This window comes from Oncorhynchus tshawytscha, linkage group LG12, assembly GCF_018296145.1.
Source record: "Oncorhynchus tshawytscha isolate Ot180627B linkage group LG12, Otsh_v2.0, whole genome shotgun sequence".
Classification (NCBI taxonomy): Eukaryota; Metazoa; Chordata; class Actinopteri; order Salmoniformes; family Salmonidae; genus Oncorhynchus; species Oncorhynchus tshawytscha.
The window spans coordinates 17,983,103-17,998,775 of NC_056440.1; the positions used below are offsets into that span (position 1 = coordinate 17,983,103).

Consider the following 15,673-nt stretch of genomic DNA (forward strand, 5'->3'; position numbering starts at 1 on the left):
ACGACAGAGAAAACACGTCAGATAAACTGGAGCAGCAGTTCCCAAACTAGGGGTCGTATGATATGAAAATGGGGTCGAGGTAGAATTTCCTAAATGCGTATATAGATAAACACAACATGGCCAAAAGTATGTGGAAACATTTCATTCGTCAAACATTTAATTCCAAAATCATGGACATTAATATGGACTTGGTCCCACTTCTGCTGCTATAACAGCCTCCACTCATCTGGGAAGGCTTTCCACTAGATGTTGGAACATTGATGTGGGGACTTGCTTCCATTCAGCCACAAGAGCATTAGTGAGGTTGGGCGATTAGACCTGGCTCACAGTCGGCGATCCAATTTATCCCAAAGGTATTCAATGGGATTGAGGCCAGTCAACTTCTTCCATACCGATCTCGACAAACCATTTCTGTATGGACCTCACTTTGTGCACAGGTTCATTGTAATGCTGAAACAGGAAAGGGCCTTCCCCAAATTGTTGCCACAAAGTAACAGAATCATCTAGAATGTCATTGTATGCTGTAGCGGTAAGATTTGCCTTCACTGGAACTAAGGGGCCTTCCCCGAACCATGAACAATTATTATTCCTCCTCCACCAAACTTTACAGTGTGCACTATACATTGGGGCAGGTAGCGTTCTCCTGGCATCTTCCAAATCTCGGATTCGTCATTCGGACTGCCAGATGGTGAAAGGTGATTCATCACTCCAGAGAATGCATTTCCACTGCTCCAAAGTCCAATGGTGTTAAACTTTACACCACTCCAGCCGATACTTGGCATTGCGCATGGTGATCTTAGGCATGTGTGCGGCTGCTCGGCCATGGAAACCCATGCCATGAAGCTCCCGACCAATAGTTCTTGTGCTGACGTTGCTTCCAGAGGCAGTTTGAAACTAGGCAGTGAATGTTCCAACCGAGGAAGGACGATTTATACACGCTACGAGCTTCAGCACTTGGCTGTCCCGTTCTGTGAGCTTATGTGGCCTACCACTTCGCCTGCTGAGCCGTTGTTGCCCCTAAACTTTTCCACTTCACAATAAGAGCACTTACAGTCAACTGGGGCAGCTTCAGCAGGGCAGAAATTTTACGAACTGACTAGTTGGAAAGGTGGATTCCTATGACGCTGACACGTTGAAAGTCACTGAGCTCTCCAGTAATGCCATTCTACTGCCAATGATTGTCTATGGAGATTGTATGGATGGCTCTGTCCTCGATTTTATACACCTGTCAGCAACGGGTGTGGCTGAAATAATCGAATCCATTCATTTGAAGGGTTGTCCACATACTTTATAGCACCATTAGATCATGGGAAAAGGCCACTCTTGACAGTTGCACTTGAATCATTCCCATGGTGAATGGCTAGGCCTGTACCGCTATGAAGCCACACACTATTGCAGAGACTTTGATATTACCGGCTGCAATTGACATTGTGAAAAGAATGTTTGGGGAGGTAGAAGCACAGAAACTCACATCAATGTCTTTGTCAGATAACACTGTGAAACAAAGAATTTATGCTATTGCTAGCAATCAAGAGTAAACTCTGACTGAACGACTCAAACTCCCCAGCTTATGCTCTCCAAATGGACGTTAGCTGTGAGATGCAGAGATGCCCATGCATTGACTTTTGTTTGCTATACATGTTGGGGGATGCTATTCTTGAAGACATATTGTTTTGTCTCACGATTCCTGAGCATGAAACGGCACAGGGGATGTTCAGTGTGCTGCGTGGCCATACTGACGAAAAACAGATTCCATGTGAGTGAATATCAGACTTTTGCACAGATGGGGCTCCAACTATGGTGGGATGCCGGGCAGGTCTCTGCACTCTATTTATGAATGAGTTTCCCTCTGCCATATGGACACATTGTATGATACACCGAGAGCAATTGGCAGAAAAAGAGCTGAGCACAGAACTCGGAGATATACTGATTGTTAACTACATCAAACCGCAACAACTGCACACTCGCCTGTACACAAAACTACGTGGCGATATGGGATCAGAGCATGACGATGTTTTATTTCACTCCGAGGCTTGGTGGTTATCAAGGGGGGTGTTGGAAAGAGGAACTGTTGTCATTCACAACGGATGTAAAATTACCAACTTGGTTGACTTTCTATGTAATGAAAAGAAAATGTGTCTCACTGCTTATGTAACTGTCATATTTGGGAAACTGAACGAACTGAACACAAGCATGCAGGGAAATACAAAATCATTCTACAGATGTGTGACAGAATCAGTCCATTCAGAGGAAATTATTATTATTGGAGAGAGAGTCTTTCAAAAGTGACCCAAGCCCCGTTTCCTCGGCTGTGCGTGTTTCCAACAGAATAAAGAATCAGAAAGTGACTGCTCACCTCCAATACTTTGGGACCTACTTCCCAATCCATTTGACTGTTGACATGCCGGTAAGTGAAATCGAACAGCTGATCGAGCTGTCATGTGAACAAATGCTGCAGATAACGCATTCACGGGTCACTACGGAGGAGTTTTGGTTCCTGACTCAAAGGGAAATACCCTGCCGTCTCCCTCTGACCATTAATGCAGTGTTCAAAACAACTGGGAACTGGGAAGTCTCCCCACTTCCATCTTCAACGTGTTCAAGACAACTGGAAACTCGGTAAAAAATGAGCGCCGACTGAGGGAAATCGTTTTGAATATTCATCCAACTCGGAATTCCAACTCAGGAACTCGGACCTCTTTCTAGAGCTCCGACTTTCAGACCTGAAGATCACTGACGTCATGATTTGACCTTATATTTTTCCCATTTGTCATGAAAGCACCCTAAAACGAATGGTACCATTGCCAGTTAATATCTATGTGAAGCTGGATTCAGTGCTCTCGTCTGAATTAAAACCAAATATCGATCCAGGTTGGATTTGAAATCAGCGTTGAGACGCACACTGTTGACCACGCCCCCTGACTATGAGATGCTCTGACACGACATGCAGCACACCCATGTCATTAGTGGTGGTGAGATAAGATACATTATGTCAGACTAATTTGCAGTTGACTGTCATAGCCCCAAATAAAAAAGTCAACATTGGCTGTTAACTACAACAGAAAAACTCACATGGTTGGGGGTCCAGGGAATTTCAGACATCAAAACAGGGTCGTGGGCCCAAAAGGTTTGGGAACCCCTGCACTCCACAGTCCACAGCAAAATTTTCATGATATAATGTAGCAGTCAGTGAGGGCAGAGGGGGACATATAGCCTCCCTCTGGGGCAGCAGGTAGCCTAGTGGTTAGAGTGTTAGACTAGTAACCGAAAGATCAAATCCCCAAGCAGACAAGGTAAAAATCTGTAGTTCTGCCCCTGAATAAGGCACTTAACCCACTGTTCCTAAGCTGTCATTGAAAATAAGAATTTGTTCTTAACTGACTTGCCTAGATAAATAAAGGTAAAATAAATAAATAAACATATGCTCCTATACAAACCCTGATGGATGTCATTGGTTTAAGATCTATACATCACCAGTTTGCTGGAGTGTCTTTTATTATTATTATTATGTTATAGAACCTGGGCTGATATTATTATAATTATTATGTTACAGAGACCATGGGCTGATATTATTATTATTATTATTATGTCATAGACCCTGGGCTGATATTATTATTATTATTATGTTATAGTCACTGGGCTGATATTATTATTATTATTATTATGTTACAGAGACCCTGGGCTGATATTATTATTATTATTATGTTACAGAGACCCTGGGCTGATATTATTATTATTATTATTATGTTACAGAGACCCTGGGCTGATATTATTATTATTATTATGTTACAGAGACCCTGGGCTGATATTATTATTATTATTATGTCATAGACCCTGGGCTGATATTATTATTATTATTATGTTACAGAGACCCTGGGCTGATATTATTATTATTATTATGTTACAGAGACCCTGGGCTGATATTATTATTATTATTATGTTACAGAGACCCTGGGCTGATATTATTATTATTATTATGTTACAGAGACCCTGGGCTGATATTATTATTATTATTATGTTACAGAGACCCTGGGCTGATATTATTATTATTATTATTATGTCATAGACCCTGGGCTGATATTATTATTATTATTATTATTATGTTACAGAGACCCTGGGCTGATATTATTATTATTATTATTATGTCATAGACCCTGGGCTGATATTATTATTATTATGTTACAGAGACCCTGGGCTGATATTATTATTATTATTATTATTATTATGTCATAGACCCTGGGCTGATATTATTATTATTATTATTATGTTACAGAGACCCTGGGCTGATATTATTATTATGTCATAGACCCTGGGCTGATATTATTATTATTATTATTATGTTACAGAGACCCTGGGCTGATATTATTATTATTATTATGTTACAGAGACCCTGGGCTGATATTATTATTATTATTATTATTATTATGTCATAGACCCTGGGCTGATATTATTATTATTATTATGTTACAGAGACCCTGGGCTGATATTATTATTATTATTATTATGTTACAGAGACCCTGGGCTGATATTATTATTATTATTATGTCATAGACCCTGGCTGATATTATTATTATTATTATGTTACAGAGACCCTGGGCTGATATTATTATTATTATGTCATAGACCCTGGGCTGATATTATTATTATTATTATGTTACAGAGACCCTGGGCTGATATTATTATTATTATTATGTCATAGACCCTGGGCTGATATTATTATTATTATTATGTTACAGAGACCCTGGGCTGATATTATTAGTATTATTATTATGTCATAGACCCTGGGCTGATATTATTATTATTATTATGTTACAGAGACCCTGGGCTGATATTATTATTATTATTATTATTATGTTATAGACCCTGGGCTGATATTATTATTATTATTATTATGTTACAGAGACCCTGGGCTGATATTATTATTATTATTATGTTATAGACCCTGGGCTGATATTATTATTATTATTATGTTATAGTCACTGGGCTGATATTATTATTATTATTATTATGTTATAGTCACTGGGCTGATATTATTATTATTATTATGTTATAGACCCTGGGCTGATATTATTATTATTATTATGTTACAGAGACCCTGGGCTGATATTATTATTATTATTATTATTATGTCATAGACCCTGGGCTGATATTATTATTATTATTATGTTACAGAGACCCTGGGTTGATATTATTATTATTATTATTATTATTATTATTATTATTATTATTATGTTATAGACCCTGGGCTGATATTATTATTATTATTATTATGTTACAGAGACCCTGGGCTGATATTATTATTATTATTATGTTATAGACCCTGGGCTGATATTATTATTATTATTATGTTATAGTCACTGGGCTGATATTATTATTATTATTATTATGTTATAGTCACTGGGCTGATATTATTATTATTATTATGTTATAGACCCTGGGCTGATATTATTATTATTATTATGTTATAGTCACTGGGCTGATATAATTATTATTATTATTATGTTACAGAGATCCTGGACTGACATTATTATTATTATTATTATGTTACAGAGATCCTGGGCTGACTGGGTTTCACTGTGTTTTCGTGGGTGATTGTTCCTGTCTTAGTGTTTTGTGTTTCACCAGATAGGCTGTTTCGGTTTTCATTATTTCATTTCGTTAGTTTTGTAGTTTCTGTATGTATAGGTTTTCCTTCATTAAAATATATCATGAATCAACATCACGCTGCATTTTGGTCCGATCCTTGTTCTACCTCTTCGTCAGAGGAGGAGATAGAAGAGAGCCGTTACAGAATCACCCACCACACCCGGACCAAGTGGCGTGGTAACAGGCAACAGCAGCAGGAGCAGCAGCAGCTGCAGTGGGAGAGGTTGCACCACCTGGAGAAATGGACATGGGAGGAGGAACTGGACGGTAAAGGACCCTGGGCTCAGCCTGGAGAATATCGCCGCCCCAAGGAAGAACTGGAGGCGGCGAAAGCAGAGAGGCGCTGGTATGAGGAGGCAGCACGGCGACGCGGATGGAAGCCTGAGAGTCGGCCCCAAAAATTTCTTGGGGGGTGGCTCACAGGGAGTATGGCTATGCCAGGTAGGAGACCTGCGCAAACTCCCTGTGCTTACCGGGGGGCTAGAGAGACCGGGCAGGCACCGTGTTATGCTATGGAGCGCACAGTGTCTCTAGTGCGGGTGCATAGCCCGGTGCGGTTCATACCAGCTCTTCGTATTGGCCGGGCTAGAGTGGGCATCGAGCCAGGTAAGGTTGGGCAGGCTTGGTGCTCAAGAGCTCCATTGCGCCTGCACGGTCCGGTCTATCCAGAGCCACCTCTACACACCAGTCCTCCGGTGGCAGCTCCCCGCACCAGGCTTCCTGTGCGTGTTCTCTATCCAGTTCCACCAGTGCCAGCACCACGCATCAGGCCTAGAGTGCGCCTCGCCTCTCCAGCGCTGCCGGAGTCTCCCGCCTGTTCAGCGCTGTCTGAGCCTTTCTCCTCTCCTGCGCTGCCGGAGTCTCCCGCCCGTTTAGCGCAGCCAGAGACTTCCTTCTCTCCAGCGCTGCCGGAGTCTCCTGCCTGTTCAGCGCAGCCTGAGCTGCCAGTTTGCATGGAGCAGCCAGAGCTGTCAGTCTGCATGGAGCAGCCAGAGCTGTCAGTCTGCATGGAGCAGCCAGAGCTGCCAGTCTGCATGGAGCAGCCAGAGCTGCCAGTCTGCATGGAGCAGCCAGAGCTGTCAGTCTGCATGGAGCAGCCAGAGCTGCCAGGTTGCATGGAGCAGCCAGAGTTGCCAGTCTGCATAGAGCTGCCAGTCTGCATAGAGCAGCCAGAGCTGCCAGTCTGCATGGAGCTGCCAGTCTGCATGGAGCAGCCAGAGCTGTCAGTCTGCATAGAGCAGCCAGAGCTGCTCTATGCAGTATTTCTCAACGGCTGGCCATGCCTTCCTCCTGGCTACTCCAACCTCGGCCAACAGCTCCGCCCCCCCCGCAGCTACTCGCCCAAGCCTCTCCAGGTTCTCCTTTACCCAAATCCAGATAGCAGATGTTCTGAAAGAGCTGCGAAACCTGGACCCATACAAATCAGCTGAGCTTGACAATCTGGACCCTCTATTTCTGAAACTACAGTGCCTTGCGAAAGTATTCGGCCCCCTTGAACTTTGCGACCTTTTGCCACATTTCAGGCTTCAAGCATAAAGATATAAAACTGTATTTTTTTGTGAAGAATAAACAACAAGTGGGACACAATCATGAAGTGGAACGACATTTATTGGATATTTCAAACTTTTTTAACAAATCAAAAACTGAAAAATTGGGCGTGCAAAATTATTCAGCCCCCTTAAGTTAATACTTTGTAGCGCCACCTTTTGCTGCGATTACAGCTGTAAGTCGCTTGGGGTATGTCTCTATCAGTTTTGCACATCGAGAGACTGAAATCTTTTCCCATTCCTCCTTGCAAAACAGCTCGAGCTCAGTGAGGTTGGATGGAGAGCATTTGTGAACAGCAGTTTTCAGTTCTTTCCACAGATTCTCGATTGGATTCAGGTCTGGACTTTGACTTGGCCATTCTAACACCTGGATATGTTTATTTTTGAACCATTCCATTGTAGATTTTGCTTTATGTTTTGGATCATTGTCTTGTTGGAAGACAAATCTCCGTCCCAGTCTCAGGTCTTTTGCAGACTCCACCAGGTTTTCTTCCAGAATGGTCCTGTATTTGGCTCCATCTTCTCTGTCCCTGCTGAAGAAAAGCAGGCCCAAACCATGATGCTGCCACCACCATGTTTGACAGTGGGGATGGTGTGTTCAGGGTGATGAACTGTGTTGCTTTTACGCCAAACATAACATTTTGCATTGTTGCCAAAAAGTTACATTTTGGTTTCATCTGAGCAGAGCACCTTCTACCACATGTTTGGTGTGTCTCCCAGGTGGCTTGTGGCAAACTTTAAATGACACTTTTTATGTATATCTTTAAGAAATGGCTTTCTTCTTGCCACTCTTCCATAAAGGCCAGATTTGTGCAATATATGACTGATTGTTGTCCTATGGACAGAGTCTCCCACCTCAGCTGTAGATCTCTGCAGTTCATCCAGAGTGATCATGGGCCTCTTGGCTGCATCTCTGATCAGTCTTCTCCTTGTATGAGCTGAAAGTTTAGAGGGACGGCCAGGTCTTGGTAGATTTGCAGTGGTCTGATACTCCTTCCATTTCAATATTATCGCTTGCACAGTGCTCCTTGGGATGTTTAAAGCTTGGGAAATCTTTTTGTATCCAAATCCGGCTTTAAACTTCTTCACAACAGTATCTCGGACCTGCCTGGTGTGTTCCTTGTTCGTCATGATGCTCTCTGCGCTTTTAACGGACGTCTGAGACTATCACAGTGCAGGTGCATTTATACGGAGACTTGATTACACACAGGTGGATTGTATTTATCATCATTAGTCATTTAGGTCAGCATTGGATCATTCAGAGATCCTCACTGAACTTCTGGAGAGAGTTTGCTGCACTGAAAGTAAAGGGGCTGAATAATTTTGCACGCCCAATTTTTCAGTTTTTGATTTGTTAAAAAAGTTTGAAATATCCAATAAATGTCGTTCCACTTCATGATTGTGTCCCACTTGTTGTTGATTCTTCACAAAAAAATAAAGTTTTATATCTTTATGTTTGAAGCCTGAAATGTGGCAAAAGGTCGCTAAGTTCAAGGGGGCCGAATACTTTCGCAAGGCACTGTATCCGCCGCCATTGTCGCAACCCCTATTACCAGCCTGTTCAACCTCTCTTTCATATCGTCTGAGATCCCTAAGGATTGGAAAGCTGCCGCGGTCATCCCCCTCTTCAAAGGGGGAGACACCCTAGACCCAAACTGTTACAGACCTATATCCATCCTGCCCTGCCTATCTAAGGTCTTCGAAAGCCAAGTCAACAAACAGGTCACTGACCATCTCGAATCCCACCGTACTTTCTCCGCTGTGCAATCTGGTTTCCGAGCCGGTCACAGGTGCACCTCAGCCACGCTCAAGGTACTAAACGATATCATAACCGCCATCGATAAAAGACAGTACTGTACAGCCGTCTTCATCAACCTTGCCAAGGCTTTCAACTCTGTCAATCACCATATTCTTATCGGCAGACTCAGTAGCCTCAGTTTTTCTGATGACTGCCTTGCCTGGTTCACCAACTACTTTTCAGTGTGTCAAATCGGAGGGCATGCTGTCCGGTCCTCTGGCAGTCTCTATGGGGGTGCCACAGGGTTCAATTCTCGGGCCGACTCTTTTCTCTGTATATATCAATGATGTTGCCCTTGCTGCGGGCGATTCCCTGATCCACCTCTACGCAGACGACACCATTCTGTATACTTCCGGCCCGTCCTTGGACACTGTGCTATCTAACCTCCAGACGAGCTTCAATGCCATACAACACTCCTTCCGTGGCCTCCAACTGCTCTTAAACGCTAGTAAAACCAAATGCATGCTTTTCAGCCGATCGCTGCCTGCACCGGCACTCCCAACTAGCATCACCACCCTGGATGGTTCCGACCTAGAATATGTGGACATCTATAAGTACCTAGGTGTCTGGCTAGACTGTAAACTCTCCTTCCAGACTCATATCAAACATCTCCAATCTAAAATCAAATCTAGAGTCGGCTTTGTATTTCGCAACAAAGCCTCCTTCACTCACGCAGCCAAACTTACCCTAGTAAAACTGACTATCCTACCGATCCTCGACTTCGGCGATGTCATCTACAAAATAGCTTCCAATACTCTACTCAGCAAACTGGATGCAGTTTATCACAGTGCCATCCGTTTTGTTACTAAAGCACCTTATACCACCCACCACTGCGACCTGTATGCTCTAGTCGGCTGTCCCTCGCTACATATTCATCGCCAGATCCACTGGCTCCAGGTCATCTACAAGTCCATGCTAGGTAAAGCTCCGCCTTATCTCAGTTCACTGGTCACGATGGCAACACCCACCCGTAGCACACGCTCCAGCATGTGTATCTCACTGATCATCCCTAAAGCCAACAGCTCATTTGGCCGCCTTTCGTTCCAGTTCTCTGCTGCCTGTGACTGGAACGAATTGCAAAAATCGATGAAGTTGGAGACTTTTATCTCCCTCACCAACTTCAAACATTTGCTATCTGAGCAGCTAACCGATCGCTGCAGCTGTACATAGTCTATCGGTAAATAGCCCACCCAATTTTACCTAGCTCATCCCCATACTGTTTATATTTATTTACTTTTCTGCTCTTTTGCACACCAATATCTCTACCTGTACATGACCATCTGATCATTTATCACTCCAGTGTTAATCTGCAAAATTGTATTTATTCGCTTACCTCCTCATGCCTTTTGCACACAATGTATATAGACTCTCTTTTTTTTCTACTGTGTTATTGACCTGTTAATTGTTTACTCCATGTGTAACTCTGTGTTGTCTGTTCACACTGCTACGCTTTATCTTGGCCAGGTCGCAGTTGCAAATGAGAACTTGTTCTCAACTAGCCTACCTGGTTAAATAAAGGTGCAATAAAATAAAATAATTATTATGTTACAGAGATCCTGGGCAGATATTATTATGTTACAGAGATCCTGGGCAGATATTATTATTATTATTATGTTACAGAGATCCTGGGAAGATATTATTATGTTACAGAGATCCTGGGCAGATATTATTATTATTTTTATGTTCCAGAGATCCTGGACTGACATTAGCCTTAATCTTTGTGGGTAATAAAAGTGGCAGCAGCTAGTAAAGGTGATGTAGGCAGTATGCATCGTGGGTAGTGCCACTCTGGGCAGTTACAGAGACGCAATTCCAGGCAGCTAAAAGCGCTGTAAGCAGCAGCAAAAATGCCATGCCTGCCATGCCCGCGGCCCACCTAAAAATCCCCTTGGGCAGCTAAATAACACACACAAACACACACGCTCACTCAGACTCACACACACACGAATGCACATCAACACACCCACATCTCTAATGATCAGTCCCTGCCAACCAAGCAAAAATACAACCACAAAAACAAAGAAATACACACTGTGTGTGTGTGTGTGTGTGTGTGTGCTTGTGTATTTGTGCACGTATATGTGTGAGTCTGAGTGAGTTTGTGTGGGTGTGCATGTGTGTGTGTGTATATGTGTGTTTAGAGTTAAAGATAACTATTGCCTGCCTACTTTAAACTGCACTTTAATTAGAAAATCTCCAGGGAATTTGTTAAATCACAAACAAATCTCTATAGATCAGTTCTCTCCAAACCATGCCAGGCAGAAAGTGCTTACTGTGCATTCTGGCCTACACTAATCATTTGTCCCAAATAGCATTCTATTCCCAATGTAGTGAACAACTTTCACCAGAAACAATAGGGCACAATATAGGGAATGTTGTGCCATTTTGGATGCACACTTAATGTTACTTGGAGTGTACTTTGTTTATCTATACAGGTACAGTATGTAGCCTGGCCAACTGAGTCTTAGTGTGTGTTTTAAGCGGTAGGCTGTGTGTGTGTGTGTGTGTGTGTGTGTGTGTGTGTGTGTGTGTGTGTGTGTGTGTGTGTGTGTGTCAGCCATTCATTTTTGGGGCCCAGTGTTCAGTGTGAGGGAACAGGTGTGATCATTTGTTTGAGAGAACTGTGCTTTTATCAATCTCTTCTAACCATCAGGGGCACAGATGTTGAATTTTATGTTCCTTTTGACAGCGTAGAAGGCCCTTCTTGCCTTGTCTCTCAGATCGTTCACAGCTTTGTGGAAGTTACCTATGACGCTGATGTTTAGGCCGAGGTACGTGTCGTTTTTTGTGTGCTCTAGGGAAACGGTGTCTAGATGGAATTTTGGAACAACATTATTATTATTTTTTGTTTGGTGGATCAGCTAAATATTGCGGAAATAATATTGGTTCCATCAATGTAATTGTCTGCATCATTTCCAATCCCCCATATATTTTGGGGGTAAATATATATATATCCATACACACATGCATACATATACACATATATACATACACATACCTATATAGACATACATACTTTTTAAAAGAATATACCTTTATTATTATTCTCCGCAAACCCTTCCGCCGATCCCCCAATTGGAGTAAACTAATAAACACTTCTGCTTTTACCTTCAATTTATACATCATATACACATTTTACATTCACAGTCTATTTTCCAATAGTTATTTTTTGTTTGTTTTTAGTCCTTCCTCTATTTCTGATGTCCATCCAGTTTGATTTCTATTTGTAACTGTGCTATTTCACAAAAGTTCTGAACATATATACATTTTACAGACCTTGTATGTTTTCCATGTTTTATCTTGTTATTAGTCCCACCCTTCAGCTCCATTCAACCTCTCCCATTTATCTCTCAACATCAGCCATTTTGGATTTCTATTTGCCATATATTGTTCAACTGTGCTGTGATGCTTCACAAACGGATTGAACCTTTCTATTCTCATAGCTTCTACAGATTGTAAATTAAAAATAAACGTTTTTGCTAAAATAATTATTATATTATTGATTGATTGACTATGGCTTTTCAAATCACCCAGTATTGCTGTCTGCAGCGTTAGTTCTAGGCAAAGGTTGCAATTCTTCAGCCATTCCTGGAACTGTGACCAAAAACACCATTATTTGTGTCTTACTGAGATAGACTGGCAGGGCCAAGGTCTGACAGAATCTGGGCAGAAGATCTAGGTGCTGATGTAGGCCCTCTCTGCTGTAGGCCCTCTCTCTCTATCTCTCTCTTTCCTACCTGAGTAGTGGTCCGGTGCCGTTCTTGGTGGTCCCCCCTACAATCAGCTCTTCCTGCCAGTGCATGTACTTCCTGGAGAGGCCATGGCAGCCGCCAGTCAGGATGCGAGCCAAGTCAAAGGGCTACAACACAACAACATATTCAATGGGTCTGTGTCTGTATGGGTGTGTGCATGCATGTGTACAAACAGCATATACATGGATGTGTGTGCGCATGTGTGTGTGTGTTTCTGCATCATGCGTGTGTGTGTGTACCTTGGTGGTGTTCTTGTTGGGGGCAGTGAGGGGACAGTCGGGGTCTTGGGGGTTGAGACAGGGCCGGTCCATGTAGCCATGTCCCACGTCAGCCTTCTCCAGCATCACCTCCCAGCTGTCTACCTGGACCTTCAGAGCCCGAAGCCCTGTCAGGAACTCCTTGGGGTCAAAGTTGGTCCACTGCAGAGGGTGTGATATGCCACTAGGAGTGGTGGGTAGACACAACTCCAAATCACAGAAATCCACAATCTCCAACATCAAACCAACACTCCAGAAACAAAAACTCCAGAACTCAACACTCCAGAACTCAACACTCCAGAACCCAGCACTCCAGGGAGCAACATTTGTAAATCGTAGTTTCCAGAGCTATAGGCAGTGATGTGATCTGTGTGCTGGATTTGGTGTGTGATGCGATGTGTAAAATGTGTGATGTGGATAATGCATGATGTTTATAATGTGTGATGTGTATAATATGTGATGTGCACAATGTGTGATGTGGATAATGTATGATGTGTATAATGTATGATGTTTATAAAGTGTGAAGTGTATAATGTTTGATGTGTATAATGTGTGATGTGTATAATGTATGATGTGTATAATGTGTGATGTGCATAATGAACGATGTGGATAATGTAGGGTGTGTATAATGTATGATGTATATAATGTGTGATGTGTATAATGTGTGATGAAATGTGTATAATGTATGATGTGTACAGCATATGATGTGCATAATGTGTGATGTGATGTGTATACTGTATGATGTGTAGAATGTATGATGTGTAGAATGTGTGGTGTGTCAAATGTGTGGTGTGTATAATGTGTGATGTGTAGAATGTGTGGTGTGATGTGTATACAGTAGGATATGTAGAATGTATGGTGTGTAGAATGTGTGGTGTGTATAATGCGTGATGTGATGTGTACAAAGTATGTTATGTAGAATGTATGATGTGTATAATGTGTGATGTGTATAATGAGTGATGTGTATAATGTATGATGTGTATAATGTGTGATGTGATGTGTATAAAGTATGATATGTAGAATGTATGATGTGTATAATGTATGATGTGTATAATGTGTGATGTGTATAATGTGTGATGTGTATAATGTATGATGTGTATAATGAGTGATGTGTGTAATGAGTGATGTGTATAATGAGTGAGGTGTATAATGAGTGATATGTATAGTGTGATATGTAAAATGTATGATGTGTATCATGTGTTATGTGTATAATGAGTGATGTGTATAATGAGTGATGTTTATAATGAGTAATGTGTATAATGTGTGATATTTATAATGAGTGATGTGTGTAATGAGTGATGTGTATAATGAGTGATGTGTATAATGAGTGATGTGTATAATGAGTGATGTTTATAATGAGCGATGTGTGTAATGAGTGATGTGTATAATGAGTGATGTGTATAATGAGTGATGTTTATAATGAGTGATGTGTATAATGAGTGATGTGTATAATGAGTGATGTGTAATGTGTGATGTGTATAATGAGTGATGTGTAGAATATGTGGTGTGATGTGTATAAAGTATGATATGTAGAATGTATGGTGTGTATAATGTATGATGTGTATAATGTGTGATGTGTATAAAGTATGATATGTAGAATGTATGATGTGTATAATGTATGATGTGTATAATGATGTGTATAATGAGTGATGTGTATAATGTGCGATGTGTATAATGTATGATGTGTATAATGGGTGATGTGTATAATGAGTGATGTGTATAAAGTATGATATGTAGAATGTATGATGTGTATAATGTATGATGTGTATAATGTGTGATGTGTATAATGTGTGATGTGTATAATGTGTGATGTGATGTGTAAAATGTATGATGTGTATCATGTGTCATGTGTATAATGAGTGATGTGTATAATGAGTGATGTGTATAATGAGTGATGTGTGTAATGAGTGATGTGTATAATAGTGATGTGTATAATGTATGATGTATGATGTGTATAATGTATGATATGAATAATGAGTGATGTGTATAATGAGTGATGTGTATAATGTATGATGTGTATAATGTGTGATGTGATGTGTATAAAGTATGATATGTAGAATGTAGGATGGGTATAATGTATTATGTGTATAATGTGTGATGTGTATAATGTGTGATGTGATGTGTATAATGTATGATGTGTATAATGTACCATATGAATAATGAGTGATGTGTATAATGTGTGATATGTATAATGTGTATAATGCATGATATGTATAATGTGTATAATGTGTGATATGTATAATGTATGATGTGTATAATGTGTGATGTGTATAATGTGTGATGTGTATAATGTGTTATGTGTATAATGTGTGATGTGTATAATGTATGATGTGTATAATGTGTGATGTGTATAATGAGTGATGTGTATAAAGTATGATATGTAGAATGTATGATGTGTATAATGTATAATGTGTATAATGTGTAGCGTGTATAATGTGTGATAATAATGTGTGATGTGATGTGTATAATGTATGATGTGTATAATGTATGATATGAATAATGAGTGATATGTATAATGTGTGATATGTATAATGCATGATGTGTATAATGTGTATAATGTATGATATGTATAATGTGTATAACGTATGATGTGTATAATGTGTGATATGTAAAATGTATGATGTGTATCATGTGTTATGTGTATAATGAGTGATGTGTATAATGAGTGATGTT

The 15,673-nt window shown here is 40.9% G+C and overlaps 1 protein-coding gene across 1 annotated transcript in view; it reads right to left on the minus strand.

The window, feature by feature from the left end:
• The window catches only part of LOC112262641 (protein patched homolog 1-like), a 152,568-nt gene that overhangs the window by 78,757 nt on the left and 58,138 nt on the right, over positions 1-15,673 (minus strand). The window contains 2 exon segments of the mRNA XM_042331416.1: positions 12,729-12,850; positions 12,983-13,184. Of these exon segments, the coding sequence (XP_042187350.1) occupies positions 12,729-12,850; positions 12,983-13,184 (324 nt within the window).